The following is a 14,150-nucleotide window of genomic DNA, read 5'->3' as shown; positions in this document are numbered from 1 at the left end:
TGGACGGTCACGTCAAAGAAATAGTTTTTTTTCCACCACAGACCAAGAGGAGCAAAAAAAATTATTCTCTGACATCCTCTTTACACCAATAGGAAGGCGTATAGAGTGTCAGCAGACTCCTAAGTGTTAAGACCATGTATAGGCATCAAGTTGAAAAGAGCATCGATTTCTGACATTTCACTTCCTGGTCAGGAAAAGTGCTGCAGAAGGACTTCTGTTTCACTCAGAGAAATAATTCCAACTCTTTTAGAAACTAGAAAGTGTTTTCTATCCAAAAAGAATAATAATATTCATATTGTACGAGCAAGATTTGAGTAGGAGGCCGTTTGAAATGGGCACGATTTCACTGGCTACTCAGCACTTTGACTTGCAGCCATAAGAAGTTAACCTGTTATGGCTGCAGGCCGGTGTCGGTACACTTATGACAACAGCCCGTCAGTGCAGGGCGCGAAATTCAAAAGATATTTTTTAGAAATATTTAACTTTCACACATTAACAAGTCCAATACAGCAAATGAAAGATAAACATCTTGTGAATCCAGCCAACATGTCCGATTTTTTTAATGTTTTACAGCGAAAACACCACGTATATTTATGTTAGCTCACCACCAAATACAAAAAAGGACAGACATTTTTCACAGCACAGGTAGCATGCACAAAACCAACCAAACTAACCAAGAACCAACCAAGAAACAACTTCATCAGATGACAGTCTTATAACATGTTATACAATAAATCTATGTTTTGTTCGAAAAATGTGCATATTTGAGGTATAAATCATAGTTTTACATTGCAGCTACAATCGGAAATAGCACCGAAGCAGCTAGAACAATTACAGAGACCAAATTGAAATACCTAAATACTCATCATAAAACATTTATGAAAAATACATGGTGTACAGCAAATGAAAGACAAACATCTTGTGAATCCAGCCAATATTTCCGATTCTTTAAGTGTTTTACAGCGAAAACACAATATAGCATTATATTAGCTTACCACAATAACCAAAAACACAACCCATTTATCAGCAGCAAAAGTTAGCGATCGTAAGAAAACAGCAAAAGATATATAATTTTTCACTAACCTGGACAAACTTCATCAGATGACAGTCCTATAACATCAGGTTATACAATACACTTATGTTTTGTTCGAAAATGTGCATATTTAGAGCTGAAATCCGTGGTTATACATTGTGAAAACTTAGCATCTTTTTCCCAGAATGTCCGGATATATTTCTGACACTCACCTATTCTGACCAAATAACTATTCATAAACTTTACTAAAAAATACATGTTGTATAGGAAATGATAGATACACTAGTTCTTAATGCAATCGCCGTGTTAGAATTCTACTAATATATACTAATAGATATCAAGCACATTTATAGGCAGGCCCTGGAACAGAGCCTCGATTTAAGATTTTTCACTTTCTGACAGGATGTTTGCTGCAAAATTAGTTCTGTTTTACTCACAGATATAATTCAAACGGTTTTAGAAACTTGAGAGTGTTTTCTATCCAATAGTAATAATATGCATATTGTACGAGCAAGAATTGAGTACGAGACCGTTTGAAATGGGCACCTTTTATCCAAGCTACTCAATACTGCCCCTGCAGCCCAAAGAAGTTAAAACAAGTTGGTATTACAGACTCGGACAGGGAGAGGTTGAAAATGTCAGTGAAGACACTTACCAGTTGGTCAGCGCATGCTCACAGTACATGTCCTGGTAATCCGTCTGGCCCTGCGGCCTTGTGAATGTTGACCTGTTTAAAGGTCTTACTCACCACATCTGCTGCGGCGAGCTTGATCACACAGTCTTCCGGAACAGCTGGTGCTCTCATGCATGTTTCAGTGTTGTTTGCCTCGAAGCAAGCATAGACGTAGTTTAGCTCGTCTGGTAGGCTGGTGTCACTGGCCAGCTCTCGGCTGTGCTTCCCTTTGTAGTCTAATGGTTTGCAAGCCCTGCCACACCAACGAGGGTCAGAGCCGGCATAGTAGGATTAGATCTTAGTCCTGTATTGATGCTTTGCATGTTTGATGGTTTGTCGGAGGGCATAGCAGGATTTCTTATAAACGTCCAGGTTAGAGTTCCGCTCCTTGAAAGCTGCAGCTCTAGCTTTTAGCTCAGTGCGGATACTGCCTGTAATCCATGGCTTCTGGTCGGGGTATGTACGTACGGTCTCTGTGGGGACGACGTCATGTCTGACGTGGTGTACTCCTCAATGCCATCGGAGGAATCCTGGAACATATTCCAGTCTGTGCTAGCAAAACAGTCCTGTAGCTTAACATCTGCTTCCTCTGACCACGTTTTTATTGATCTAGTCACTGGTGCTTCCTGCTTTAATTTTAGCTTGTAAGCAGGAATCAGGAGGATATAATTATGGTCAGGTTTTCCAAATGGAGGGTGAGGGAGAGCTTTGTATGTGTCTCTGTGTGTGGAGTATAGGTGGTCCAGAGTTCTTTTTCCACTGGTTCCACATGCTGATAGAAATTTGGTAAAAACGGATTTAAGTTTCCCGTCATTAAAGCCCCTGGCTACTAGGAGTGCCATCGCCTCTGGGTGAGCGTTTTCTTGTTTTCTTATGGCAGAATACAGCTCATTCAATGCTGTCTTAGTGCCAACCTCTGACTGTGGTGGTATGTAAAACAGCTACGAAAAATACAGATGAAAACTTTCTCAGTAGGTAGTGTGGTCTACAGCTTATCATGAGATACTCTACCTCAGGCAAGCAATAGCTCAAGACTTCCTTAGTTATCGTGGACCAGCTGTTGTTTACAAAAATACATAGTCCGCCGCCCCTTGTCTTACCAGACGCCGCTGTTTTATCCTGCCGGCAGTATATCCTGCGCTTCGGACTCGTCAGAGTCATGAACGGAAAAAAAGGATTCTGCTAGTCCGTGGTGAGTAATCGCAGTCCTGATGTCTAGAAGTTATTTTCGGTCATAAGAGACGGTAGCGGCAACATTATGAACAAAATAAGTAAAAAATAAGTTACAATCAACGCGAATAAATGAACAAGAAAACAATCGGCTGGGGGCACGTTAAATGTCAGCCTTCTTCTCCGGCGCCATCTTATCAGGTAGCTAACATTAGCTACCTGATAGCTTCTAGCTAAACAATGAACCTGATGGTGCTTTCAAGACAACTGGGAACTTGGAAAAATACAAGGTCAAATCATGACATTAGTGATCTTCAGGTCGGAAAGTCTGGGCTCTAGAAAAAGAGGCCCGGGTTCCCTACATGGAATTCCGTGTTGGATGACTGTTCAAAATGATTTTTCCCAGTTGGAGCTTGTTTTTTTCTGAGTTCCCAGTTGTCTTTAACGCACTGAAGTTATACGTCTGAGATTTCCCGAGTTCCCAGTTGTTTTGAATATGGAAATAATATCAACCCATACGGATTGTCATAGCTAGCCACTATGCATAGCTAGCTAACATTAGGCTATAACTAGATTACAAATAGATTTCTGAGATGCGAATAATATTACTACACAGATCATACATGTAACGTTACCTATCGAGCCAGCCAGCCAGCTAACGTTAGCTACCTAGCTAACAGTAAGCTTTAACTTGCACTGAAAACAACTTGCTGACAAAATTAGAAACATATAATATCTGAAATTGTAGCTAGCTAGACTCTTACTTGTATACATGGATGAATGCTTTTCCCTCTCTGTCACAGATGCCATGGTTGCCCTTAGTTTGAAGATGAAATACAACAGCCTTCTGTGTTCTCTTTTCGACTCCCTCCGCATATTTGCAATCGAACAGCAGAACTTTTAACATCTCCTTCGCTATCATACTCTGTTTCCATCGGGCATTCCACTGATTTTCTTCCCCCTCACTGTTATCAGAAGACTCTACAATATCTGACTCAATGAAAATGTTTTACCGACATCAGAGATTTCCTCATCATCTGATTCATTTTCAGAGTCAGAGAGTCAGCATGGCACAATCTTCTTCCAGAAAGTGGAGAGCAGTAGCAACGCTTTTGTACTTCTTCATGATATCTTTCAAAAAAGACGCGGTAGAAAGTATTATCTACACGAGTGGCGGCCAGTGCCGAGGGAGTATGATTATTTATTTTATTAGCATGGCCTTATTTCTATTACAGCATATTGGATGACTGTCATTCATATTCCATTCGCCCAATTCAATGCAACATCAATAGGTTTAGGCTACTACATGATACTCACATTTTCCTTGTACCCATCATGAGGTTGCTATTGATCTACAGTAGCCTATGAATTAAAGTTTACAATGTAGGTGCACAGGTCGAGAGAATCTTTAGTAATCAAGGTGAAAGACAATGACACATTCAGTACCGCCTTGCACACTCTTGCCTACTGATCGGCTATGAAAAGCCAACTGACATTTACTCCTGAGGTGCTGACTTGTTGCACCCTCGACAACTACTGTGATGATTATTATTTGACCATGCTGGTCATTTATGAACATTTGAACATCTTGACCATGTTCTGTTATAATCTCCACCCGGCACAGCCAGAAGAGGACTGGACACCCCTCATAGCCTGGTTCCTCTCTAGGTTTCTTCCTAGGTTTTGGCCTTTCTAGGGAGTTTTTCCTAGCCACCGTGCTTCTACACCTGCATTGCTTGCTGTTTGGGGTTTTAGGCTGGGTTTCTGTACAGTACTTTGAGATATCAGCTGATGTAAGAAGGGCTATATAAATACATTTGATTTGATTTGCCTGCATCTAGCTGATCTAGGGTGTAATCATTAGTCCAACAGTTGCAAATGTGAATTTCTATTGGACAAATGTTGGTATTTTTTTAATCCCCATTTCATTCTGTTTGCTTCCATTTAAGAAACATTTTTCAACAGAATCGGCAGAATAAATACACCCCTGATCAAATGCAAACAGTTCACTTTCATAGCAGCCACATAAAAACAGCATGACCACTTTGCTCGTTGTATATACAGTAGATAATTCATTCTCGCAACTATCTACGCGCTCTCCTCCTCTCACCTTATCCCTTCGCTTGTGGACTGACTTCAGTGCACAACACATCAGCTGTCTGTGACCAGGCGAAAACCAAACGTTCATATCATGACGTGCTAACACACAGCCTACATCGTTGTCACGTCATAGTCAACATAGCTACTAGAACTAACGTGTTAGTAAACCCGCTACAATCATGCGTAACAGTGTACAGTCAGATAGCAGTTTAGCAGTTACATAGGCAGGCCCGGGTGGCAATCTCTCTCTCTGTCTCTCTCTCTCTCATGTTCAAATGCCTCTCCTGTAAAGTAGTGATGTGCGACATACGCCTAGTTACCTGAAACGAGTCACATACAGTATGTACACTCCTACATCATTTTTAATTTTCTATGTTCCTGCAATATTTCTCCAGGTGGTGGACTCACGGCTGGTGTCAGTGTTCGATGCCAGAGAGTTGGAGCTGGTCATTGCTGGGACAGCTGAGATAGACCTCAATGACTGGAGGAACAACACAGAGTATAGAGGAGGTGAGCAGACTGCAGTGAAGCACATCACTGGACATTAGCTAATGGAGAATCTTCAATGAACATGCCTAGTTAAATAAAGGTTGAATAACAAAAAATGTAAAACAGTCTAGGACTATGGTGAATGTAGTGGGTACGGGAATCTAGCCCAACATGTTTTTATGGGTAATATGTGTTTGTGAAGTTTACAAACACCTTAGCCAAATACATTTAAACTCCGTTTTCACAATTCCTGACATTTAATCCTACAAAAAATTCTCTGTCTTAGGTCAGTTTGGATCACTACTTTATTTTAAGAATGTGAAATGTCAGAATAATAGTAGAGAGAATGATTTATTTCAGCTTTTATTTTTTTCATCACATTCCCAGTGGGTCAGAAGTTTACATACACTCAATTAGTATTTGGTAGCATTGCCTTTAAATTGTTTAACTTGGGTCAAACGTTTCAGGTAGCCTTCCACAAGCTTCCCACAATAAGTTGGGTGAATTTTGGCCCATTCCTCCTGATGCTTTTTCAGTTCTGCCCACAAATTTTCTATAGGATTGAGGTCAGGGCTTTGTGATTGCCACTCCAATACCTTGACTTTGTTGTCCTTAAGCCATTTTGCCACAACTTTGGAAGTATGCTTGGGGTCATTGTCCATTTGGAAGACCCATTTGCAACCAAGCGTCAACTTCCTGACTGATGTCTTGAGATGTTGCTTCAATATATCCACATAATTTTCCTTCCTCCTGATGCCATCTATTTTGTGAAGTGCACCAGTCCCCCCTGCAGCAAAGCACCCCCACAACATGACGTTGCCACTCCCGTGCTTCACGGTTGGGATGGTGTTCGATCTTTGTCCCCATGTGCAGTTGCAAACCATAGTGTGGCTTTTTAATGGCGGTTTTGGAACAGTGGCTTCTTCCTTGCTGAGCGGCCTTTCAGGTAATGTCGATATTGGACTCGTTTTACTGTGGATATAGATTATTTTGTACCTGTTTCCTCCAGCATCTTCACAAGGTTCTTTGAATTGTTCTGGGATTGATTTGCACTTTTCGCACCAAAGTACATTCATCTCTAGGAGACAGAACGCGTCTCCTTCCTGAGCGGTATGACAGCTGCGTGGTCTCATAGTGTTATTACTTGCATACTATTGTTGGTACAGATGAACGTGGTACCTTCAGGCATTTGGAAATTACTCCCAAGGATGAACCAGACTTGTGGAGGTCTACAATTTTTTTTCTGAGGTCTTGGCTGATTTCTTTTGATTTTCCCATGATGTCACAAAGAGGCACTGGGTTTGAAGGTAGGCCTTGAGAAATACATCCACAGGTACATCTCCAATTGACTCAAATGATGTCAATTAGCCTATCAGAAGCTTCTAAAGCCATGTCATCATTTTCTGGAATTTTCCAAGCTGTTTAAAAACACAGTCAACTTAGTGTATGTAAACTTCTGACCCACTGGAATTGGGATACAGTGAATTATAAGTGAAATAATCTGTCTGTAAACAATTGTTGGAAAAAAAACTTGTGTCATGCATAAAGTAGATGTCCTAACCGACTTGCCAAAACTATAGTTTGTTAACAAGAAATTTGTGGAGTGGTTGAAAAACGAGTTTTAATGACTCCAACCTAAGTGTATGTAAATATCCGACTTCAACTGTATGTGATATAAGGTGCACATTTAATTGTCAATCTTGTTAGATGGACTGAACACACAGGCCACATTCCCTTGTTGAACCAGCCCCCCTGTAGCCCCTGGTCCTAAACTGTATATGCTGTAGCCAACTTTTCTATGGCATTGCAACAATAAAGGAGTTGGCTACTGCACATCCGGTATGGGACAAGTTACCACCTCCGTTGGCCTTCTCCATTGCAGGCTACCATGACAGCCACATAGTGATCCGGTGGTTCTGGGGGGCAGTGGAGCGCTTCAACAATGAGCAGAGGTTGCGTCTGCTGCAGTTTGTGACGGGCACCTCCAGTGTTCCCTACGAGGGCTTCACCGCGCTACGGGGCAGCAATGGCCTGCGACGCTTCTGTATCGAGAAGTGGGGCAAGATCACCGCTCTACCCAGGTAATATACAGTAAACTCTTTACCCAAGACTATAATCGTATGATTCAATTCTGCTATTATAGGTCTGTACATGCTTTGGATTCAAACTTTCCTAATTATGTTATCCTTCAAACCCCTGCATAACTTTCACATACAACGCATTTGGCGAAAAACTATTCAGTTGATGTGGTTGTCTAATGCTGATGATCTACAGTATATCTATCTTCCAGGGCACACACATGCTTCAACCGGCTGGATCTCCCTCCGTACCTTTCCTACACCATGCTCTATGATAAACTGCTTATCGCTGTGGAGGAGACCAGCACCTTTGGCCTTGAGTGAAGGAGAAAGACGTTGTGCATCCCAAATGGGACCCTATTACCTATATAGTGCCCTTAGTATTGCACTAGGGCAGGGATCATCAACTAGATTCAGGCGCGGGACAATTTTTTCTTGAGGGGATGGTCAGGGGGCCAGAACATACTGTAATTACAAATCATTAGTACACTGCAAATTGACCACAAGAATCCCAAACAGATATAAATATTTCACTAAAACAATCACTTCAAATGTTGCTTATATTTGTATATGATCACAATATCTCGCTATTATGCGTGGGAATACTTTGGAACAGATTTCCAAAGTTAAAATTACTTGGAGCTGATTTGCTGGTGTTTTTACAGTCTTTTATGTCCATGTAAATAAAATCATGTGCGGAACCCTGCACTAGGGAATAGGGTTCCATTTGGAAAGCAGTCACGATCTTACTGTCGAATCCTGTGCCTCAGGACCGGGAATTCTACTGTATGCAACACTCCCTTTTTACTGTACATTTCAATACAACAGCCAGAGGACTGTATGTTTCTCTTTTTTAACAATCTATGTACAGTGTACAAGAAAAAGGAAAAGCCAACCACCACCGCATGCATTACTCACCTGTTACAATGTACCTTTGTTAAGGGGATATTGCATAAAGTAACCAAGCTGTATGCAATAGCTCTTATTTGGCCTCAGCCTATAACAGTACTCAGGGCCATGACTCTACAAATCACACCAACGAATCAGCTAGTCCATCTCTGCACCAACAGCCTCAGCTAGCATCGTCACATAATCTATCACAACCACAATTATCACTAAAGAAATGCCTCAATTCACATTATAAGAGGGAGAAAAATGCCTCAAAAACTGTCACGTTAAGAACCACTACAACCAACATTATATCAAAACGTTGTGTTCCAACTTCAGCAATTCTACTTCAAATACTGCTGTGACTGGGATTATCCCAGGATAGGACATCAGCAAAGGACTGGCTCATCATCATCTCTCAAGGACAAAATGGCTGCTGAAGGGTATTACTACTAAAATAATAACCAAAGCATATTGTCCATAAAGAACTTAAAATAAATATAATTTTTACCAAGATTTTGTGAACATTGTGATATATCAAGAGAGATTCAAAAATATAGCAAAGACCCTCCCACAATTGCAAAATGACTGTTCGAGGATTCTAAGGATATTAGTTGTTATACTGCACTGTAACTGAAGTCAAAACGATGTGTTATCGCTAAATATGTGGAATTGATGTAAACCTTGATGTTGATTGGGAAATTAACACAAACCACAGTTTCACTGTAAGTGATTAGAGTGAAGGGAGGTGAAGAAACCCACTTTATCACCAATGTCTGATCAGAAGAATAACTGCTTTGATGTGCTCCATGTGAAAACGTATTTTTCCCCTCTTGATTTTGAAAACCATTTGATGTTTACATGAGGTGCATTTTCTCTTGTTTCAACACAATTCAGTCAGGATATTATGAATGTTTCATTATCACAAATTGTATTTGTTTCATCTGTATACGGTAGACTGTGAATAACACCACACATTATTTTGGAAATTTAAAAATATATATTTTAATGTGTTTTTTACAAGAATTTTTCAAGCATGGAAAACACAACAGGACATATTGAAGTTTTTTGTTATCATTTTCAAACACCAAGAGAGAGATAATTTGAAGTAAATTTGCAGGTATAGTGTTTAGATTGTACTGGATCTTATTCTTCCTGAATATCTGTTGCACTTGTAAGGAGTTAACACTTAGTAAGCTCACCTGAAATATGTATACCACTATTCAAACAAAAATCTATTCTATTTTTAAATGTTTATAAATGTAACACCACTTGCAAATATAGTTTTTGCTGAAAGAAATACAGTAGCATACAATGCTGTTGACCTGTCACCGCTTGTTTTTTAGCAGAGTTAACATGTTTGATTTTGTTTCAGTTTATGCCTGTATGTCTACCTTTGCCCACAGCCATATGTGCAATGACATGATGAAAATGTAATTGACTCAAAATGGACATCATGTTGGAGTGTCTTTTGTCAGTTCCAGGTTGCCATGCCACACCCTTTAGGACAGACCCCACAGGGTTGCTTTATTAATTTACCCTCATGTTGACATTTAATGCACATATGCTATAGCGACTATCATAATAGGATATGACAGCTGTTATAGTCTGCAAATGCCATGCCTTAACATGAAAACACTGTATATGACAACATGCCACTGTTACACAGACATAAGCCTATAACTGAGTTGATTGCAGACCAATTCAATAATTGTATATGTCCTATCTTTTCATGTGCATCGTTATAGTAGTTTGATATTAGAAGAGAGACACCAGAAACTTACATTAAACACTACTGTACTTACATGACCTATGTTTCTGATCCAATCTGTTCACTTTATCTTGTGTTCCTTTCCTTGGACAATTAAGATTCTGGAATATATAGTGAGTGCATTTATAGTTGCAATTATAAAATTGGAAGGCTATACAGGAAATGTATAACAATTTATAATATACTCAGTAAGATGTTCCTGAAATCATTTTGAAATGACAAAATGTCAGATATACAGTACAAGATTGAAGGGAGTTATTAATGTATTTTTATTTATTTATTTTCTACACTATGTTTTTATGCAGTATGTTTACGTTACTGTTGAAAATGTGTCTCATGCTATGCACATTTTGTGTGGCGAAGAACAAGCAATGCAATTTTCAAACATCAATCTGTTGCCTATTTTGAAAATATCTCACATGATATTTCCTCTTTAAGAGATGGCAGCTAGTGAACGTTTTACAACCATTATTTTGTTCTCAGAAACCCTCTGAGGTCTATATGTTTCACTGTCTGTCCCCACTATGTCCTCCTAGATGGTCTTTAGCCCGACAGTCTTCTTTGGTTGTCTGTTGGGCTCACATGCAGTAATTCTCAGGCTGCGCTTTCAATTCAAGCAAATATACTGTTAACGAATGTCAATAAAAAAATCACTTCGTTAAGCACCTACTTTCTTCTACTAGTTTTATGAGTGTCAAAGAATAGTGATATGTCCCCAGTATATGTTAACTGCCATTATCTTTTACCACTAGAGAACACTGTGACACATGTGGCAGAGCCACTGACACTACGGTCAAAGATTATTATAACTAATAATTATAACTTTCATCTGTGGTAAGGTCATAGTAATCTCATATGGGAGTGGATTTGATTTTAGATTACAAATACTTTTGAATTGACCTATGCCTGCATCAGAGTTTCTGCATATAGAAACACCCTTTTAAAATGCCTCTTAAAAGGTCCAATGCAGCTGTTTGTATCTCAATATGAAATCATTTCTGGGTAACAATTAAGTACCTTACTGTGACTGTTGTCCGCCACTGTGAAATCAGGGAAGGGACAGTGGATCTGTCTCCTTCCGTACGTTCGTTTGTATGTTTATTAGTCACATGCAATATCTCAGACAGCACTGGGCCAATTTTGACAAAACTTGAGTGAATGATGCGTCTTGCCATAGAGATCTGGCATTTACACAATTACACTGATTGGCTCAAGGTGAGAATTATAGTAGTTAACTGAACTTTAATGTGATACCTCAATTGGCCAAAGGGTGGGGGGGCGCTGCATCCTTGACATGTTTACAGTTGCCTTGTTTTCAATGAAAATGGTCAAAAAGAAACATAAATAGCTTCTTAGAAATAATTTAGCGAGGACTGTCTGGGAGTGGTCTGAGTGAGGAACCTAATTGATGGAGCCTAATGGGAGGGATGTGTAACCTGAAAGCTAGGCAGCGCACTTTTGATTTGGTTTAATAAAAAATGTGGACGCAAAAGCTTTGAAAATAGGAACAAAATAGGCCTACTGTTTTTTAGACTAACTTGCCTTCTAATTTGTTAACTTGTGCAATATTGCCGCGTTCACGTGCTAGTCGAAATTTCCGACTTGCTAACTGGTTGTAGTTATACACATGCCGCGTTCAAACAGTTAGCAAGTCAGAAATTTGGGAGTTTCCTAATTCCGACTATCATGTGAACGTGGCATTAGTCCTTCTCATCAGAGTACTGCAGGTTGTGTGTGTGTGTGTGCGTGTGTGGGTTGACCAATCAGATTCACGGAAATCACAGGTAGTGTGGGTCGGGCATGGAGCACCTCAACAGAAAGCAGAGCATGCTTTCCACTTTCTTCCAGTATTATTTTAGCAAATGGGAAAATAACTCACTCCAGACACAAGCAAAAACTCTTTACAGAAAAGTTGTAGCAACCCTTCACCTAAATATTAGGATCTGACATGCTGTATCAGTCTGATCAACTGTAGGTCTAACCATAGCAGCGGGAAGTAGGGGTGCTTAGGATGGTGCAGCACCCCCTGAAAAATCATAATCTAAAGACCTGCCTTAACAAAATAATAATGAATTTATTTGTGATGGTGCTTAACACTTGAATTGTGGTGTTTTATGTTTTTTAGTTTTTACATATAGCATGGGGTGTTTTTTTTCTTGGTATTCTAAAGGTAGGCCTACCTAAAACCCTCAAACACAACCAACTGATGAGTTTTTGCATTAGCATATATGAAATGTATTTATTACATTGTTATAATAAATTGGCTCAGAAATGGATTGGAAGATGCCTAGCTTTTCTAGTGTTAATAGTCGGAGTAGAGAAACACGATTTTGTAGACTCCGGACCAAAATTCGACAAAGCTCTAGCCAAAAAACATGTGTGCGATGGCGCGCACGAAAGCACGAATGTGGCCAGTGTAGTCAGCGTGTAACTTTTGCCGAGTGCAAGCCGCTCCTATTCATGGGCGTGAGCGCACCGGCTCCACTATTAATGGCAACAAAACCTTGGCCAGAGTGCGCCGGGTCCATTAGAGGCTTGCTCTACTCAAGTGTAAAATGATGCTCTGGTTCTATTTTCAAGATCTCAATGCGCAGCTCACATCTGACTGGACTACACACTAGAGATGGTGGAATGGGAGGGGGGAACGCTTTGGGATGTGAGACTGAGTGAGGGAGCTGAACAGTCCGAGACTAAAGTTGGGAAAGCTGATATTGTGGCAGGAGTAACCAATCGAAGTTCACCATAGCAGGTTAAAAAAAAGCAACGTCTTTTGCAATGCCCCTACTAGAATGCTTTGCAGTTTGGTTGTAAGAGCTGTTTGAAAATACTGCCTGAAATTTTAGCTCGTTTTGCATGGGTTGAGTGATATCACCAGGCAGCAGAGGTGGCACCACAGGTCACCTGATGGTAACCAGGTAAAACTCAGGAACCTAGTAAGGTTTGCCTTATTGCCTGGGGCAAGTGAACTGAGCAGTCGGACAAGTTGAGCCTTCTCTAAAGTTGTCCCAGGTGATTTATTTTGACTACAAACAACACAACTGTAAGGAATTCCAGTAGGTGTAGCCTAAAACAGATCTTTCTGGCTCATCCCCATTGTTTAAGTGAAAGAATGGCAATTTGTGGAAGTTGTGCCTACTCTGTGGTTGTCCTATTAGGCAGGGGCTAAAAAAAAATGAAAACACTGAAGGGTATTATCATAATTTTCACAATTTCATAGTATAATTCCAGCCTCATAGTGTGGAAATATAAAACACAGGAAATCACATTTTTGACTGCATTGCCCCTTTAACTAAAGTAAATTGTAAGCTATTTCGATAGAGACGTTTTATTTTGTCATTGGATACAATAATAGGCTTATTTATAGACAAATCAAATATCCTTTTCTCATATTTTAAAGAACATAAACAGCTATCGGCTATAGCTAGTAATCAGCCCAAGAGCATTACTTGACTCAAAGTCAAATTTGTGACTTTTTTAAAGTGAATAAAGAAATTGTTAATGCTTGTTCCTATGACCATCAATCCTATGCCATCTTTCAGTAGGGCGTAGTGTTTCAGTGTCATCCCTTGAAGCTACTCAACCTGGGCTACCTACATAATGAGCTCAAGGTGGGAGTTCTATTAGACTGAACCGGGGTAAACCGGGATATGGCTCCTCACCTCACTGTGCAAAAAAACGGTGAGGGAGGAGCACTGGGTCAAATCGACCATCACCGGGTCATAATGTCAACAAAACAGCATGATGCATCGTTCAGAAACATAAAACATGCATTTTCTATCAAATAGGCTATACATTAGGCTACCATTTTTGTAGTTTTCCTTGGGAAGGCAGGTAAAGCGATATACGTTTTAATAAAAAGCAAACCCTTATGCATGTGAAAACAGTGAATATTAACTCATTACTCCATGTGCTTGACATACCTCACTTTTGTTTTCAGCCGACTTCACC

General features: G+C 40.0%; 1 protein-coding gene across 3 annotated transcripts in view; it reads left to right on the top strand.

Moving 5' to 3' along the window:
- LOC129814041 (E3 ubiquitin-protein ligase HECW1-like) overlaps positions 1–10,871 on the top strand; it is a 59,445-nt gene extending 48,574 nt beyond the window's left edge. For all 3 annotated transcript variants that reach the window (XM_055866801.1, XM_055866800.1, XM_055866802.1), the window contains 3 exons: positions 5,372–5,486; positions 7,348–7,546; positions 7,756–10,871. In XM_055866801.1, the coding sequence (XP_055722776.1) occupies positions 5,372–5,486; positions 7,348–7,546; positions 7,756–7,867 (426 nt within the window). In that variant the 3' untranslated portion in view covers positions 7,868–10,871. The remainder of the gene's footprint in view (positions 1–5,371; positions 5,487–7,347; positions 7,547–7,755) is intronic.
- The last annotated feature ends 3,279 nt before the right edge of the window (positions 10,872–14,150 follow it).

Source organism: Salvelinus fontinalis, chromosome 17, assembly GCF_029448725.1.
Source record: "Salvelinus fontinalis isolate EN_2023a chromosome 17, ASM2944872v1, whole genome shotgun sequence".
NCBI classification, from domain to species: domain Eukaryota; kingdom Metazoa; phylum Chordata; class Actinopteri; order Salmoniformes; family Salmonidae; genus Salvelinus; species Salvelinus fontinalis.
The sequence above is the reverse complement of the archived record's forward strand: the minus strand, read 5'-3'. Positions and strand labels throughout refer to the sequence as shown.